The 19,792-nt window shown below is 37.2% G+C and overlaps 1 protein-coding gene across 1 annotated transcript; it reads left to right on the top strand.

Annotated features, from left to right (window-relative positions):
- The first annotated feature begins 11 nt into the window (after positions 1–11).
- tbx21 (T-box transcription factor 21) lies at positions 12–17,505 on the top strand. Its single transcript, XM_067369260.1, has 6 exons — positions 12–757; positions 11,242–11,396; positions 12,868–12,989; positions 13,175–13,333; positions 13,704–13,765; positions 16,036–17,505. The coding sequence occupies exons 1-6, from the start codon at positions 225–227 to the stop codon at positions 16,829–16,831; spliced, it is 1,827 nt and encodes a 608-aa protein (XP_067225361.1). The 5' UTR covers positions 12–224; the 3' UTR covers positions 16,832–17,505.
- The last annotated feature ends 2,287 nt before the right edge of the window (positions 17,506–19,792 follow it).

The following is a 19,792-nucleotide window of genomic DNA, read 5'->3' as shown; positions in this document are numbered from 1 at the left end:
TCCTATTCCAAATACATAGTGGCAATGTCTTCAACATATTAAGATAAATCAAAGGGATTACCCAAGTAGTTTTAAACTAGATTACACGGCGCGTTTTGTAGACAAGCTCCACAACTAGCAGTTTATAGAAAGTTTGTATCGGAGTCTTTTTTTTTTTTTTAAATGTTAAAGCATATGGACAGTAAACCTATGACACCTCTAGTGAGCTCGGACCGGTGCTGCAGATGGGCGGCATAGGCAGGAATTTGTATCTCAATATGTTGAATGGAACAGACGCGCAAAGTTTCGCCAAAGACGCAGAATTAAACAGCCACCTGCACCGAAACCGCGACTTACCGGACTTCAAAATGGGCATCCAAGACACGAGGTTTTACTACCAGGACTCGATTCCAAATGGACAGGACAGTTTGACGTTACCGTTCCACGCGGAGCACCACCAAAGTGCCGGAGCGCAGACGGGGAGGTTTTACACACCGGCTCCGCTCGGCAGCTGTCACTTCAGCAGCCGGAGCGGGACGGGACATACTTACGTTCCAGCCGGAGCCGATGCGTATTCTTCAGCCAACGGCAAAGACGTGTACCCGAGCAGCGCAGACAGCTACACGGCGTCTTTTCAGCACGGGTACCCGCGAGCACCGATGTACTCTTTACCTGGTCTACAGGTGTCCGGGAAGACACAAGTTCTCCTCAACAACTACCCGCTGTGGGCAAAGTTCCACAAGTATCAGACAGAGATGATCATAACGAAACAGGGACGGTAAGAAGTCTTATGGATTGGCATTCTTTAATATGTCATTAGCATAGATGTTTGTTTTCATAGCAAAGTTTTTGTGCGCAATTAGAGTAAGAAACTGGTCATTCAGCAGATATAAATGCCCCATTTGAATGTTTATTCCTCTTATTTTGGTACTTATGAATGCCAGCTGTGCCATCCAAGGCAGGTGGGCATGAAATCGAGTCCTTGGCATATGTGTCTTAAATTTAGAAGCCTAATTACAGAGGGATCTTTTGATCTCACTTTTTTCTACAGACCGCGACCTGGTTTCAGTTATTGTCAAAAGTAAACAAATACTGTTAGAAATTTCTCAAATTCTCCCACTGTACCTATATTCACTTTGACACAATTTTTTTGAAACTGAAATTACGTTGTTTTTTGTCACAATTCTGACGGGATCTTACGAGAACTGCTGATATTTTGGATAGCTATGTTTGTTTTTATTATTTAGAATAAGGATGACAATGTTCTCAAAGAATGTGTATATTGTGTAGTAATTATTACCAAATAACTAAATAAAAACGCTATCATTTGAAAATATTATAACTTAAATAAACTGGTGGTGGTTTCTAGAGAGCCTAGAGAGGGATGAAAGTGCTTGTGGGGACGTTTGACAGGTCAGCGAGCATTAATATCTAAACATGTCCCTGATGATTATAATCTGCAGATGTTCAACACTTTCATTTCAGAGCTGCTTTCCAGACATACAATACATACACTCATTGCATGATATGGTTGTAAAATTTTAACTGATAAAACTGTATAATTACTTCTAAGTAGGCCATTATGTCAGTTTGGTAACAATATTTATCACATAATCTTTCTAGCATATGTAAAATAATAATGCTGAAATATGTTGCATTGACCTATAACATCTAAGCTGATCACACCTGCCACCATAGAAAAATATTTCTGTTAAAATATATGAGAACTGACCGCATACAGTCTACTAACAAGTAGAGGGGAAAAAAATCGCTCACACTTAAAGTCCAAAGAGTTATTAAAAATATTTATTTCAGAGACAAAAATAGTAACACTTAGAGGCTTATTTTTAAGTATGCAGGCCTATATAAAAAATTAATTTTACAAAATAATATACATTTTAAATATGGTCATCTAACCTTGAAATGAAGAGGTGACAACATGTTTTTATCTTCATGTTTCAACATTTAAATGAATTTCATATATAAGTTCTACAACAAATCAGCATTATCAATTAAAAAACTTGTGTGTCACTGCTGCCACGGTCATCACTCATAAATGTCTGTATTTTATTTTGTATTATACTTATACGCACCATTTAATAACTATTCCTACATAAGCTAAATTTTCAAAACACAGATATTTATTTCTTTTTCGATATTATTATTATTGTTAGTTTGGTAGCCATTACACAGATATGCATGAATCTGTGTGTACGGTATAATTGTTTGTGAGTGTGTTAGTGTGTGAACGCACGCTTTTGTAACCTGTAACCTACAGGCAGGTGTTTTGAAACATTTTGCAAACCGTCTTTAGATCTATTGAATGCTTAGCGCATTCAGAATGAATACATTCAGAAAGAAAGAAAACATGATGAAATAGCGCATATATAACAATGGTATAAATTACAAAAGAATGTTACATAACATATATAATACTTCAAATCACCCTTGTGTATGCGAGTAACGAGAGGCTATTGTGGGAATCGAGTAGCTCATATATTATTAAATCTTTCACATAAGCGAGAAAACGTTGTTAGGCTTGATTCATCGTGACATTGATGATTCATTTTTTTTTTTTTTTTGTGCCTCTGAATCTTTACATTTCCTGCTCATCTAGTGAAATTATCTTTTCACATTCTAAATTGCATCAGTTTGAGTCAGTTTATTTAAATACACATTATTTGCTGCAAATTATTATTATGTTCTGGTATATACAGTAGGCCTATCATGTGCATTATGGCTTATTTTATTGGTTCTCATTGCCAATGAGTGTCATAGCGCAGGTAATTCTGCCCAAGACAGGAAGTGAAAAAGTAAGGAGGAGGGGGGGGGGGGGTGCGTTTGGGGGGTAAAGTTGGTTGAGCACCAGTGAGACTCTGATGGCCATACACATCAGTGGAGGTAGCTTTGAAGTGCAGGAAATGAAGGAAGGCACTTTCTTCCTCTCTCTCGCTCTCTTTCTCGCTTTTTCTTTGCTCTCTCTTCACTGGTCTGGTACCCTGTGAGCGCAGTGATGCACATTTCCTCAGAAGTCGAGGTGCAGTCCGAGTCAGGGCTTTGAAATGCACCGTAAGGCCCACAGCCTGAGACGAGAGCAGAGGTCTTCGGCCCTTTTCAAGTCGAACTCTAAAACTGGCCCCTAACCTCACCCCTGCCACCAGGTTTCACAAACTTAAACAGGCATGGGGCCATCAGCTCTAAACATAGATTGGTGTAGGTGAGCGTTGTCTTGTTTTATGTTAGTCTGAGAGCCAAATAAGGCAACAAGAGTATGCCAAATGATACTAATAACTATACTAAAAATCATGAAAATATTACCTCACAGAACATTAGTGGGAGGGATATGAAACTAGAAATGTTGTCAAAGATCCATTCCATAGCATGTTCAGTGGGTAATAAATACTAAAGTGAAAGATAAACATGACACTGTCTTATTTCAAACGCATCTGCAACGCATGCCTTAAAAGAGGAACTAGGGTTTTTTGCTGTTGTTGAAAAAAAGTCATTATAAAAGTCAATATATAAAAGATATTCTGGCCTCAGGTGCTTGTATAGGAAATGTGAATGAGTAGGTTCTTCGTAGGTTAGGTGAAAACCAAACTCCGAGGAGTCATGGGTCTCTGCTTTATGTGTAAATAAAGCTGTCTTTCTGCTTCGGTGGATTCACATGTCTCATATTTACCACCCCAAAAAGCTTGAAATTTTCCAAGCATTTGTATAAGGCAGTGAAGTCTAAAATTGCATAGTGAAACTCTTAGGAACTTTTTTAGGCGTTCTATACTATATATGGTATGATGAAATACATACATACTGCACAGCAGACAGTTGCACATTAATAATTTATCCGGCCTTCATTTGGATTAGGTAAGATAATAAAGATGGCGGTTATAAACGGTGGCTGCAAAAACTTTACAGGATCACCCAAAAATTTGAATTCTGTCATAATTTACTCATCACATGTCATTCCAAACCTGTATGACTTTCTGTCTTACAGATGAAATGACTATGAAAGTCAATAGTCACCAAAGCTGTTTGGTTAGCAAAATTCTTCAGAATATTTTCTTTTGTATGCTGCAGAAGTAATTAAGTAAATGATGATAGAATTTTCATTTTTGGGTGAACTATCCTTTTAATAATGTATGATTTGCATTCTTTGCATTGTACACTGTAAACATGATTTTTCAAAGTTGTTAAAGGGTTAGTTCACCCAAAATGAAAATAATGTCATTTATTACTCACCCTCATGTCGTTCCATGCCTGTAAGACCTTCGTTCATCTTCAGAACACAAATTAAGATATTTTTGATCAAATCCGATGGCTTAGTGAGGCCTGCAAGATAATTTACATGCTCTTCAGATGCCCAGAAAGCTACTAAAGACATATTTAAAACAGTTGATGTGACTACAGTGGTTCAACCTTAATATTATAAAGCGAAGAGAATACTTTTTGCGTGCCAAAAAAACAAAATAACGACTTTATTCAACAATATCTAGTGATGGGCGATTTCAAAACACCACTTCATGAAGCTTTGAAGCTTTATGAATCTTTTTTTTTTTTTTTTGAATCAGTGGTTCAGAGCGTGTATCAAACTGCCATAAAGCTTCAAAGCTTCATGAAGCAGTGTTTTGAAAAGTCATTATTTTGGGTTTTTTTGGCGGACAAAAGTATTCTTGTCGCTTCATAACATTAAGGTTGAACCACTGTAGTCACATGAACTGTTTTAAATAAGTCTTTAGTACCTTTCTTGGCGTTTGAAAGAGTTAAATATCTTGCTGGCAATAGAGGCCTCACTGAGCCAACATATTTTATCAAAAATATCTTAATTTGTGTTCCGAAGATGAACGAAGGTCTTACAGGTGTGGAACGACATTAGGGTGAGTAATAATTTTCATTTTTTGGTGAACTAACCCTTTAATAAAACAAAAATTATTTGGAGTATGTTTTACAAGAAAATATGCTACTATTTCAGTCTTTCATGTTTAATTCAATGTGTTAGTTGCCATTTCTTTGAAAATATTTACGAAATTTACTAACAATTTCTGAGTGAAAATTGTTTCAATGTGAATCCTATATTTTTCAGTGTATAACAAAGCAAACAAGTGGCATCTGCAAACAGATGACGCTAGAACTAACTTCACTTTTCTGAGCCATTTTTTAATTACAGATGCCAAGGTGATTTTAGTGGATGTAAAAAGTTCACAAATGCCTCCTATAGCAGAGTAAACACAGATGTTCTACTAAGTTAAACAACCAAAAAGTGTTCAAATAATATTAATATAAAACCTGTCAAACTTCTTTTTGTATTTTGCTTGAAGAGTTTTGCTTGAAAAGTGTCGCTTGGTTTAATATTTTATTATATAATGTAAATTAATTGAAAAAAGTCAGTTTAGTTCATATGCATTTTGATTTTTTGGGTTGCACCTCCTCTTCTGTTGGTAGAACCCTCTTTTTAACATTTGTATTATATAATGTAAATAAATATTTAAGTATGATACTAATACTTTTTTGGGGCCACTTTATAAAGAGTTACAATAAAAGCAACCCGTGCAATATCAATGCATCGGTTTTATTAAAATTCTTAAGGCCGTCCGGGCTCTGCATAAAATGCAATCTCTCCACCTCTGCCATTCAAGGTCTTTCTGTCTGTAGCCTTTGAGCTATCTTTCTTTCTTTTTTTTTTCAACTAACAATAACTTCCTGTTCAGCTGTATATGGTAGCATGGAGTATGCAGTCTTGCTGCAAAAAGCCAGACCTCAGAAGCAGCAAACTTGTTGAATAGTCACCGCTCACTACAGAACCGATTGATCGCTGTGTACATGATTCCAGCAGAATCCCATCAAGCAGCTCTGACAGAAACAGATGAGTTGTGACAGAAGCACATCAGTAGAACACTGTCAACATCAAAGGAATCGGCTGTACATGTAACTGTGGTTGCCGGCTGCTCCATTTCCAGCCGCTGTTTTTCAGCAGCCGTGCTACAAACTCATCACTACAGCAATGACAATTCTCCAACATCAGCAAATATATTGTGGTTTTTGAATGTAACCACATTCGCACAAAAGCTTACAATAACCACGTAAACATTCTTTGCTTACTGTACATGTCAATCTGCTTGTGTCATGTTTGATATTTTAACTTTACGTTTTTAAAAAAAGGCTAGAAGCCACAAACTGGCATGTTTTCAGATGATCAAGACTACGAGGATGACACAAACTAGACCTGAGCTCCTGTCCTGGCAAATCAGTGACAGGCTCAGGGAGAAAGCCCCCTCACCAGTCTATATCCAGACAGCTTTTTGTATTTTTGATGGTCCCTTCCTGTCTTTTTTACTCTGCAGTGTTGCATTGATCACACCAAGCACTTCTTTTGCTAAGGGGAAACACATATATGTATGGAAAACTGTATCTTCCTAGAGTCCTAGACAGCAGAGGAGGCATTTCTGTTTGGCAACCACCTACTACCGTGTTCATGGCTCCATCACTGAGTCAAGGAGTGGCAGATAAGTTTCCAAAGGTTAACCTCTAACTTTTTTGTCGTAAACCTTAAACTCCTACTCATGCAAAAGATTCCTCTCAGTGGTGAACCCACTGGTTTCCCCCTCTCCAGGTACTGATTTCTTATAAATGTCTCATTTTAAAAAAGTATGACAATTTCTGAGGCTCAGTCAGATGAGGAAAGTGGCTGCCACATTCAGTATAGTTATAACTCAGAACGAAGAGGCAGTGCTTAAGCGTTGAATGATACAGAGACGATTCTGGTTTCTGTTTTCACTTATATTGACAACTGATGTGGAAGAAGAAACCCTTCACCTGCTCTGTCTCTTCACCACCACAAGGCCCCACAATGCCAGGGCTCCATCTGAGAATGATGATTGATTACAGCTGCCCGTGGGTGGGCAGTCCATCAAATGCTGATCCTCGACATCGGGCGTCCTTTACCCTTCTTGAAAAGAGAAACTTATTTCAATTAACAAACCGGTGCTTCTTTATTTCTTTCCGCTCACTGAAGTGAGTAACTTCTTGGAAACACAAAATGAAATATTTAGTAGAATGCGCAAGCTGCACTTTTGCATAAAAATGTAGACAGTGACTATAAACCGTTGAACTCCAAAAAGTACAGACAACATAACGTACTGTAATTCAGAGAAACTTTTCACACATTTGTACATACACAAGTCGTTTCTTATTCAGAATTACAGTACAATAATACTCAAAAGTTTGGGGTCAGTAAGATTTAAAAGAATTAATAATTCTCTAATGCTCACCAAGGCCAGATTTACTATAAAACAAAACATAACGTAACGTAACAAAATATGAAGTATAATAAAACAGTAAAATTGTAAAAAAATTATTACAATTTAAAGTACTTTTTTATTTTAATATGATGGCGACCTTTTTTAGCAGCCATTACTCCAGTTTTCAGTGTCACATGATCATTTATATATAATACTAATATGCTGATTTGATGCTTAAGAAATTTCTTATTATCAATGTTGAAACCAGTTTGCTGCTTAATATTTTTGTTGAAACCATTTCTCAGTTTTCTTTGATGAATGGAAATTTCCAAAGAACAGCATTTATTTAAAATATTATTTTTGTATCAATGTAAAAGTCTTTACTTTCACTTTTAATACATCCTTGCTATATAAAAGTATTGATTTCTTTACTGAGCCCAAACTTTTGAATGGTAGTGTACACGTACATACTAATGTACATACTAACATACGTTACTAATGTTAAGAAGTATTTCAAAAATGTTTCCTAAGAATTAGCTTACAATTTCCACAAATGTGTCCAAAAAACAATTCTATATCCATGTACAAAGTCAAATTTCTATATAAAGCAGAACTAATTCCAATAATCTGACCCCCATATGCTCTTCCCAATGGGAAAAAAAAAAGGTTTACAGTTTCACATAGCAAGCTCAAAGGCACAGAAGACAGAATAGAGAGTGAGAGATTTTTATAAACATACTCATAACCTAAATCCATTCTGTACCATATACAAATAATTTGGTGTGTATCCAGTTCACGGAATTGATATGATACAGACACAGATACGAGCAGACAACTGCACTTGAGTGTCACCTGACAGAAGCATCCGGCTGAGGGGAAACATACAAGCATGAGCAGTAGCCCGCAACTGTTGAATCTATTGAATGAGAGGCAGCCATGTGGCATAGACGTCATCTCTGGAGTGTATTAGTGAGACCGAAAGCGTCATAGTATTGGGTGAGGTTGAATAGCTGATGTCAAATGTTTGTAGTGCCAAGGTGAAAAGGCACAGAAACGTGGCTGTAGAATATTAAATACTGGGTCTTTTGCAGGAAGTGTGTGCCTGAGTAACGTCTTTAGAAACGTCATAACCGCACTGCCATGGGACACACTGACCTCCCAGTTACCTCCTCTCCATCACTGCACCGTGATCAAAATCTGTCTTGCAAGGAAAACTACAGCAATCAAGCACATGCATCTCCCAACATGTTTTATTAATAGTCATATTAAAGATTCACATAAAGCCTGCTCCCAGTTGCCTCTCTATCGCAATGAATGTGCCCACAAAACTATTGCTTACCACCAAATACTCACCCTCATATAGAGATATTAATGATTTCATCATTTATTGTGTCAGTCGATTTTTGATGTTTAACTTTAACCATTTCTGCACACATTTACATTACATTTGCCATCATCTAGCATGACCTTAGCATAAAGGACAGTGTAAGATTACGGTTTAAATATAATCCTTTTGAAGAACACTGTTTCTTAAAGAGCGTTCTCTCAATTTAGGGGCACCACCTTTACTAAAGGTACACTATGTAACTGCGTTTTGTGGAAGAACATGGTTTTGGTCGTGATTCGGCTCTGAGTGACTGTGCTGATGAATATGGTTATCCTACTGCTCAAAAAACATTCAATACTAGGCTTAAGAGATATAACCAGTTTAGATGGAAAGGATCTCAAGCTGACTAGCTGAAGACATTACTGTAGCTTTACACATTAATAGACACAAATACATTGCAGTACAGCGCTACAACAACCCATAATGAAATGACACTTCACAATAGATAATGCTTAACAACTCTGTTAAAGAGCTACATATGGCAATTTATTTGTTCAATAAAATACCGTAGTCATATGCTGAGTAATAAAAACACCATTTCTACATTGCTTTTACAACTTTTCAAATCCCTCAATTCTCGCCATCTCTTAAAAAGGCAAGCCGATGTTGATTCTTGTTTTATTACGAGCTCTGTCTCGTTTTCTCTTTGCCAGCAGACTCTTCTCTGTTCGGCATTTGCTTAAAACGGGTGATTTCATGGAAAGTTCGGGATTTAGCATGCTCCATGTCAACCTTTCTCTCATTGAGACAGCTAACCTATGCCACTCCCACGGCATACACGCATCAAAGTAGCCATAGCAAATTTTCTTTATTTACGGATATGACAAGACACGCACGGATGAGTGACGTAGGCAATTTCCTGCACTGTAAAAAAAAAAATCCCAGTAAAATTTACTGTAAGAAAATGGCAGCTGTGGTTGCCAGAACTTTACCGTAAAAAATACAGTAGCGACGTAAAAAAAATCTGTTAAATTTACGGTAAAATAACGTATTTCATTAACTGATATAATGTTAATTTACCAACCTAATGAAGGACTAATATCTGTTTTGTACCTTTATAATACACTGACAGTCACCAAACACAGTGGTGATAAGAGTCACATGATGAATCAAAGTTCATCACAAGCAGCTTTTCCACAAGCTGAGGAGGACAACACTAACATATAGAAGGAGCACACAGTGTCATTCACACACACACTAAACACCATCATGGTAACATGCATGAAATTTAAAAAAATGCAATAAACATTAATTTAACAACATTAGATGTAACATAAAACCCTAATGTACATAACTGATTAGAAAAAAAATTAGAAAAACTAAGAAGAAACAGAGTTATTTCAACGAAACTATATATAATGTGAAGTGTCACACAGGGAATTGTGGGAATGTCAATTTACGTTTTTTCACTGTAAATTTTACAATGAATTATTTTTCACTTCCAAAAACTGTGAATTTAACAGTATTTTACCGTAAAATTACATTAAATGCACCTTTAGATCTATTACGGTTATTCACCGTATATAGTACGGAAACTTTCTGTAAACCAATTGACAGTTTTTCACCGCAGCATTTTTACAGCCTTTTACTGTTAAAATCACGGTCATTTTTTACAGTGTGCAAAAACCATTCCGGTGGGTCTAAAATATAAACATCCGCTATTTTTCCTATAACACTTTGCACAAATAATGGAAGTAACTTCCATTAAACTGTAAATAATCAGCAAAAGGGTCGCTCTATGAGTGCAATAATAAGCATTTTCAAAAACTGGGTGTTCATTCAAAGGGATTTTCATCATTCTGACAGACAATGAATAGCCTATAGTGTTTACCTGCTTTAGAAACATTCCAGTAAACACTGCAAATAGGGATTAGAAGTGAACAGAGGAGACAATAATTTTTTTACAGCATCATGTGAAAACAAGCCTGGAAAGAGAGATGAGGATTTGGGGAGAAAAAAAATTCTTGTTATTCTACGTAATCTCTAAAGAGAACAAGAACATTTTACAGCTCATTCAGTCAAACTGATGCATATGGATAATTTGTAGCGCATCCTTATTATTTGAAATGATTTGTTTAAGTCATTTTGAGTGGAACTTCCCCAAACCTGAAGTGCCTTACATAATCTAAAACCAAGTAGGCCCGTTAAGAAAAAGGTGGATAATAGGCTTACCATAGTGAATCAGGGTAAGACGAAAACACGTTTTGGAAGAAGGAATGGTGATGTATTGACTCATTTTTTAAATTTTGTTTATTTTGAGCCCCAAAAAAAGTTACATAGTGTACCTGTAAAAAAAAAAAGACAAACATCAGTAGTTTTTTTTTAAGGTGAATAGTTTAAAAAAATCCCAACAATAATTTGATATTGAATAAAACTATTAAAGTTATTTATATAGTTAATTTATATTGTAAATGTATATATTTAGTTTAAACAAAATCTAAAATCAAAAAAATATATAATAGATTTATAACACAAAATTTTTTGTCAGCTTATCACTATCAACCAGAATTTTTAATATAATTGCATCCCTAATTACCAGTGATGTCAGTGGTCTCACATAACCACAGCATTAATTTATTCTTTTACCTCACTCTTTTACCTTATTCTTCTCACTCTGTTTTCTAATCTGTCTGTCAACAGGAGGATGTTCCCTTTCCTCAGCTTTAACATCAGCGCATTGGACCCCTCGGCTCATTATAACATATATGTGGACGTGGTTCTTGCTGACCAGCATCACTGGAGGTACCAAGGAGGTAAATGGGTCCAGTGTGGCAAGGCAGAAGGCAACATGCCAGGTATCTAAATAATAATACTGCTTTTTTCTGACCACTATCTACATTTAAATCCTACAAACAAGATAAATGTCTTTATCTGAATTGTGGTTTCACGGTGTGAGTGTTTTCTGAGTAGTGGAGAAAACTTCACATACTCAGAGCTCTGTCTTTTTGTGGCTAGAAATGCATGAGTGTTTCTGATACCACTGTATGCCACAATCAGAGGAACCTAAGCATGTGGCCCACCACAACAGCACTGCACTGCAACTGCTGTTCAAGGGAAATGGCATGGTAGTGCAGCTGTAAAACATTGACATTGCACTCTTAATTGGCTAATTATAATCAGTTTACAAAGTACAACATTTTTTGTGGGAAAAAATCCTACTTTTTTTTTTACTTAAACTCCTATCCTTTCCTAAATATCGCACTTACCCAGCTAACAAAAATATGTTTCTAATGTTCCCCTTAAGTTATGAAAACCTTTCTAAATGTTTTCTCAAAATTTAAGCATCCAGTTTTTTAACATTTGTGTGAACATTCTACATTTCGCAAACATTTTGGAACATTGCTTTTGAATGTTTTCTGAACGTTATGAAACAAATACATTTTTTTTTTTTTTAAAGAACTGTTTTAGAAGATGCTCCATGAACAATCTATAATGTTTATGTATAAATAAATAATGTTTAATGTATTGAAAACATTAAAGACCAGATAACTCTGAACGAATGTTCTATTAATGATAGCACAAGAATGTTTGCTCATAACTTTTAGAGAACTTTGCCAGATTGTTAGCTAAAATTTGTATTAGAATATTTAGTTTTTTATTAACTTTAAAATTGTATACTCAGCTATATATATATATATATATATATATATATATATATATATATATATATATATATATATATATATATATATATATATGCACTGAATATACCATTATAAAGTTAATAAAAAAATAGATATAAAATATTCTAATAAAAAAATAAAAATATAAGTAATATATAAACAATAAACAAAATTATACACTGCCATACTACCATTCAAAATTCTGGGGTAATCAAGAATTTTTTAAGAAATTAATATTAGTATTTGTATATAATAGGTAATATATTAGAATGATTTCTGAAGGATCATGTGACACTGAAGACTGGAGTAATGATGCTGAAAATTCAGCTTTTCATCACAGATATAAATTTAATTTTAAAATATATTAAAATACAAATTAGTTATTTTAAATTGTGATGATATTTCACAATATTACTGTTTTACTGTATTTTGATATAAAAAAAAACATACAGCCTTGGTGAGCATAAGAGACTTTTTTAAAAAACATTAAAATACTTACTGACCCCAAACATTTGAATGATACAAGGTATATCAATAAAATACTGTCATTGACAGTAAAATATGGTTTAAATACATGAATATTTAAACTGCATTCATTATATAAAATTTTGTTTATGTGTTTTGTTTTGCTTTTTTATTACAGGAAACAGAATGTATATGCACCCAGACTCTCCCAACACTGGGAATCACTGGATGAGACAGGAAGTTTCCTTTGGCAAACTGAAACTTACCAATAACAAAGGCAGCTCTAACAATGTAGGACAGGTAATATAATAAACCTCCATTTAAGCAGTCTTACTACACCATACCCACACCTGAGTCATCTATGTCGACATTGGATGTAGTCAAACAGAGAGTACGTTTACCATTTGGGTTGAATATATCATCCTTCTGCGACACCATAACATATCTGCACTATTTCTCTGACTGTTGCATTCCTTGGAATACAGATGATAGTGCTACAGTCGCTCCATAAATACCAACCACGTCTTCACATCGTGGAGGTGAAGGAGGATGGAACGGAGGATCCCTTCCTGACCTCTAAAACTCAGACGTTTGTCTTCCCTGAGACTCAGTTCATTGCTGTCACTGCCTACCAGAATGCAGATGTAAGTTGCATCATTTGAACACATCATGCTGTGGGTTATTTTCTTATTAATCAGATTGCAACTGCCACATAACCACTGCTTCCAGCAAACAATCAGACATGACATCACAGTGTGGGACGACTCAGACAAGAGAGTTGTGTTATGTCTGCACATCGAGTCTGTGATGTTGGTAAAGGGTTGTGTGTGCTGGAGATGTTAACTGCAGCTGTAGGAAAGAGTATGAGTGTAATTCATGAATTATTTCACCACAGCAGTGATCTATCAGTCTCCCTGACTGTGCTTCCTGTGCCCATGTGGCTTTACTCTTACCCTCTCTCTCTCTCTCTCTCTCTCTGCCCTTTCTCCAACCCCTTCCCCTGCCATTTCACAGATCACTCAGCTGAAAATAGATCATAACCCGTTTGCTAAAGGTTTCCGGGACAATTATGACACGTAAGTAAGCCTGGAGTAAATTAAATACAGAAAAATTGGTCTCTGTGGACAATTATATGAAGTTCTTTGAATTTCAAATCTCTTTAATTCCACTTCCTTACATTCAAATCTTGTTTGCTACCTCAATTTAAATTCAGGAACCGAATTAGAATTTCAAAGGGATTCTCAATTCAATTGATGCTAAAACAGTATTAAAGGGTTTGTTCACCCAAAAATGAAAATTGTCATTAATTACTCACCCTCATGCCGTTCCAAACCAGTAAGACCTTTGTTCATCTTCAGAGCACAAATTAAGATATTTTTGATGAAATCCGAGAGACATCCATGACTCATCCATAGACAACAATTTAATTAGCACTTTCAAGGCCCAGAAAGGTGCTAAAGACATTGTTAAAATAGTCCACGATATCGTGATGTGCACATCCGCGATAGTCACATTACAGGAAGTAAGATAAAGTCAAGTATAGGGATCGTCAATCCACATCCATTCTCAGAATAATTGAAAAGTTTAACCATCATAGAGTGAAATTTCATAGTTTGCATGTGTTTTAGGTCCTATCGATTGTGCGTGCTGTTCACTGTTCAATTCCGTTCACTTCCACGTTTATTTGTGCTTTGACGGAATGTGTCATGAGTGTTAATGAAACAACAAAATACAAAGAGAAAATCACTTTTGCAGCTTTAACCAGAGGCGTAAAGTATTTGAGTAAATGTAATTAGTTACTGTACTTAAGTATCTTTTTGGCTACTTTGTAGTTGTACTGAGTATCAAAGATATTGGCAACTTTTACTCTCTACTCGACTACATTTTTGAACAAGTAAATGTACTTTTTACTCCAATACATTTGTGATGAGTAATGCCTTTACACATTACATTTTGCATGACACCTAACTTTTTCTGCAGCAGTTTATTTCTGATATAAAGAAGCGATATCGCCATCTAAGGGCATTGAAGGCACTATATGTTGTGCATTTTTCCTTTACTCACCCAAAACTTGTCAACAAGGATACTTTACGTGAATGTGAGTGCATTAGCAGGTAGTTGCTGATTGCATGTGTTTTATTTATTAGATGAGGAAATGACTGCAGCTGGTGATGAGGCTCAAACCAGCACATACAGTAGGCCATGACTATTTAATCTTACTTAACATTATTTTATTTATCCGCTATATTGACAAGACCTTTTTGAAGGATATTGGTTTACTTATGGCCTTCTTGTGCACTTGAGCTTAACTGAGACTTGAGAGTTTGAAGACGTTTAAAAGGTTGTTGTGTCGACCTTGATTTATTGCAATATTGAGGTATTCAGTTTTATTTTGAATTTAGAAAATGCACTTGATTTCTCATCTTACAAATCAATTGTTTCTTATTTTCACTGGCATGTCTCTCATGTGTTGAGGACTAGTGGATCTCTGAGCCTACATTCAGTATGAGTAAAATACTTAAGTACTCTTAAAATCTGATTTTTACTCAAGTCGTATTGGAATTGGTTACTTGTAACTTGTAGTGGAGTCATTTTCTATGTAAGGTATCAGTACTTTGACTCAAGTATGGTTTTCAGGTACTCTTTACACCTCTGGCTTTAACACAGATTAATTATATTCAGTTTATACAACAGTGAAGACTTTACAGTGTTATTTTATATTTGATTATTCATTTTCTGTAGCTGAATACTGACCTTAAAAATAGAAAGCACTGTTTATTTAATTTAAATCACCCCAATCATTCTAGAATTATTCATTCTTTCCAAATAGAGCTATTCAAGTAATCTGGTGAATTTATTTCATATCGCAATATATGTCGCAGAAAACCAAAATGGCAGTGGTACCACATGTCAGTTTTTTCTAATACTGTGCAGCCCTGGTCAACAGCATAGGAGAAGAAATTGTTGAATAAAGTCATTTTTTTGTTTGTTTGTTTATGGCACAAAAGTATTCTTGTCACTTCATAAAATTAAGGTTGAACCACTGTAGTGACATGGACTATTTTATCCATGTCTTTAGTACCGTTCTGGGCCTTGAAAGTGCTAATTAAATTGCTGTCTTGTCTATGGAAGGGTCAAAGAACTCTTGAATTTCATCAAAAATATCTTAATTTGTGTTCCGAAGATGAACGAAGGTCTTACAGGTTTGGAACGACATGAGGGTGTCGTGCTTAATGACAGAATTTTGATTTTTGAGTAAACTAACCCTTTAACGTTAATAGATTAACATTTCAGAAGGCATTTTGTCTGTTGAAGTTGACCTTTGACCCTCTCTTTTCTTATGTAGGCTGTACGCACCTCCCGACTCGGATCGCCTCACGCCTTCCCCAACCGAGAGCCAGCAGCTCCTTCCAGGCGGTTGTTACCCTCACCAGCCGTACCTATCTGACCAGTACATGAGTCCCCTGTCTCAGAGTCGTTTCTACAGCCGCGAGCCTGTCAGCATGACTCAGCAGTGCCCCAAAGACCCTGCCGCCAGCCCTCACAGCCGCTGGTACCTGCCCAGCCAGCAGGGGGTGCCGCCGAACCGCCTCGACTTCAATGCGTACGAGAGCGAATACCCTTCGAACAGCCTCTACAAGCCCTTTCCGCTACAGTCGTCCCCCCACCACCCGCTGAGCTACTACCCTGAAAGCCCCTTTGCCTCCGGGCCGGTGTCCGCTGCCAACCCAGGGCCGTGGGGCTCAGGACGGCCCTCGACGCAGTACCTTAATCACCCACACCACAGTAAACCCGGGTCTAGTCTCAGCTGGTTCCGAACCGTCTCATCCCCAGCTTCGTCATCTTCCCCCTCAGCGGCGAACTCTCGCTTCCATCCCTCCCCGTCGCTCCTTGAGCCCCAGCGCCAGTCACTGCTTCAAGAGAAGTCCAAAGAGTCCGGGGAGGACGCCTGGATGGAAGCACCCTCGGTTAAATCGGTGGACTCTGCCGACTCAGGCTTGTTCGAGGGAGGAGAGAGCAAGAAGAGGCGAGTGTCGCCTTATACGTCCAGCACGGAAAATTCCCCTCCCAACCGCAGTGCAGAGGCTTGTGAAAAGGACAATTGCAGTGATGCAGGCTACTACGGCTTCTACACCCACTGAAGACCAGCAAGAAGACTGTGCTCTTACTGTCTTCCACCCACCGTCTGTCTGCATGACCCGAGACACAGGGATCAAGCTCTCTGTGATAGTAGCTACAGTGCCAGGTGTTAGATGGCCCCTCTGTGCTTTGTGTTCCCTGTGTTAGATGTTTGGGGGTCATGTGGAGGTGTTCTGAAGGTCACCGTCACACAAAAGATGAAGACGATGTGACTGCACTGAGACACTGGCCTGGAGACACACAGACAGACAGACCTGTGTGACTTTAGCAGCTGAAGATTTCACAGCACACCTGCTGACACTCCCCCAAAGGAACTGTCTATGTCCCCCTCATCAGCCACAGACATGAAAACACCAAACAAAAACCCACGCGCCACAAGCACACTTGAACAAACAATCAAATCGTTCTAATCACATTCTCGTCTGTCTTTAAAAACGTGGACTTAAAGGGATGGTTCACAGTCTGTCATCATTTACTCACCCTCGTGTTTTTCCAAACTCGTTCGACTTTCTTTTTTCTGTGTAACAGAAAGACATTTTAAAGAAATTACAACAGAATACTTTCAAGGATGCAAAGGCAACATAAAAGTGCAACGTCAAGATTTGGATGAGAAACAGACATGAAATTTAAAGGGATAGTTCACCCAAAAATGAAAATTTGATGTTTATCTGCTTACCCCCAGAGCATCCAACATGAACACAAATGATGATTTTTAACTGCAACCGCTGCCGTCTGTCAGTCAAATAATGCAAATCAGCGGGAACTTGGACTATAAGAGTAAATAAAACACGACAGACAAATCCAAATTAAACCCTGCGGCTCGTGATGACACATTGATGTCCTAAGACACGAAACGATAGGTTTTGCGAGAAACAGTATTTATATAATTTTTACCTCTAATACACCACTATGTCCAACTGCCTTCAGCATTCGCTTGGTGATGTCTGATCGCGCTCTGACGGCGGCATTGATGTCTAGCACTCATTGAAGTATATGCGCGAGACATCACTGCCGTTGTCAGAGCGCGATCAGACCTCACGAATCGAGTGATGAATGCAGTTGGACATTGTGGTGTTTTAGAGGTAAAAATTATATAAATACTGTTTGGTTTCTCGCACAAACCTATCGTTTCGTGTCTTAGGACATCAATGTGTCGTCACGAGCCGCAGGGTTTAATTTGGATTTGTTTATGGAAGTGTTTTAGACTCTTATTGTACGAGTTCCCATCCACTGGCGCATTATAAGACTGACAGACGGCAGCGGTTGGAGGTAAAAATCATAATTTGTGTTCTACTGAAGAAACAAAGTCACCTACATCTTGGATGCGCTGGGGGTAAGCAGATAAACATCAAATTTTCATTTTTGGGTGAACTATCCCTTTAAGTATTCACAATTCGGGCTTGTTCTTTCATGAACGCACCAAAAGAGAGTTGAAGCAGATGAATAATGACTTAAATTTCAGTTTCTCATCCAAAGCTGTCCCTGACAGAAACATAGTGCCGGCCCAGATCTGGCCCACATCTGGTCTCCATGTAATCCACATATACCAGAGGTAGGCCGGATCTGCCCCACATGTTGCTGTCTGGGATCGTATGGCTGCAGAAAATTTCAGTATTTTGTGCAGAAACCCTTTAATTTGTCTCTAAATTACATTGATTTGACTCACTCGAGATATGATGCTTTGGACCTTTAAGCATGTGCTGATCTTCAATCTGGCTTCAGCAATAGTTGCTGTAACATAGCTGTTTTTTCAGATTGTTTCTGTACGATAATAAAATGCTGTGTCATTGTAAACAACATAAATTTTCATATTAAACAGATTTATTTAAACAGGCTAATGTTGCATGCACTTGTGTGCTGCATAACAATTTAGCACAATGAGTTAATACATTGTGCATTAAAATGAGAGCCTTACAGTACAACATTTGTGTGTCCAGTCAATCCCAAAATGCACCCCTACAGGGAGCACAATCAATAAGCACATTAAACCCTAGGCCACTCAGACAACACATGCTGGAAATAAAAGAGCCACGATGTCTAACAGACCATGGCTCTATACACCAGCTGGGATTCCATCTTTTAATAGACAGACATAACATGGTTGATAGACGAGTTTTATCAGGGTTTCTACTAAAATATTAAGCAGCACAACCGTTTTCAACGTTGATAATAATGAGAAATGTCTCTTACGTGCCAAATCAGCATAATAGAATTAGAAAGGATGACACTGAAGACTGGAGTAACGGCTGCTGAAAATTAAAAACAAAATGGCTGGTTTTACTACATTTGTGATCAAATAAATGCAGTCTTTGTAAGCAAAAAAAAATAAAAAATCTTATATAAAATAATGTATACATTTTTTTTATTTACAAAAACTGCAGTTACAGATAGACAAACACAAAAAAAAAAACAAGCAAATAAAGAGAGTTAAAGGTCAATAGGTCAAAGGGAAAATAGTGTGCAGATTTAAAATGCAAAACTAAACCTGTATATGCACAGAGAGTACTTAGAAAATCTCTGTAAAGTCTCATAGTGCTAAATAACAATTTCTCTTCAACAGCATACTGTAGAAGAAAAATTGGCAACTTGTGTGAAGGTGACATAGATAGGGCCTTGTAATCCTCAGGTTTCATTTAGTTAAAGTTGACGAGTCAGGATAAACGCACTAGTGTCAATCTGATGACCTGTAACAGGACATACTTAAACCAACAGCATCATGTCTTGAGGCGTCGCACATGACGGTATGCGGATAGACAGGGTGGAAAAATGGACACCTGGCAGGGGCTTCAGACTGACTATACATCATCTTTATTCAAACAACATAGTAACATGCAGACAGCCCACACACAGACGTCAGTGACACAGAGGAAGAATGAGCCTTCAGTCTAAGCCTATCAGGCACCGCTGGCATTCAAAGGTGAGAATGACCTCAGACAGATAAGTGGGTGACAAGATGCCACTGC

This window comes from Chanodichthys erythropterus, chromosome 19 (assembly GCF_024489055.1).
Source record: "Chanodichthys erythropterus isolate Z2021 chromosome 19, ASM2448905v1, whole genome shotgun sequence".
Lineage (NCBI taxonomy): Eukaryota > Metazoa > Chordata > Actinopteri > Cypriniformes > Xenocyprididae > Chanodichthys > Chanodichthys erythropterus.
Note: the sequence above shows the minus strand (reverse complement) of the source record. Positions and strands in the feature narration are given on the sequence as shown.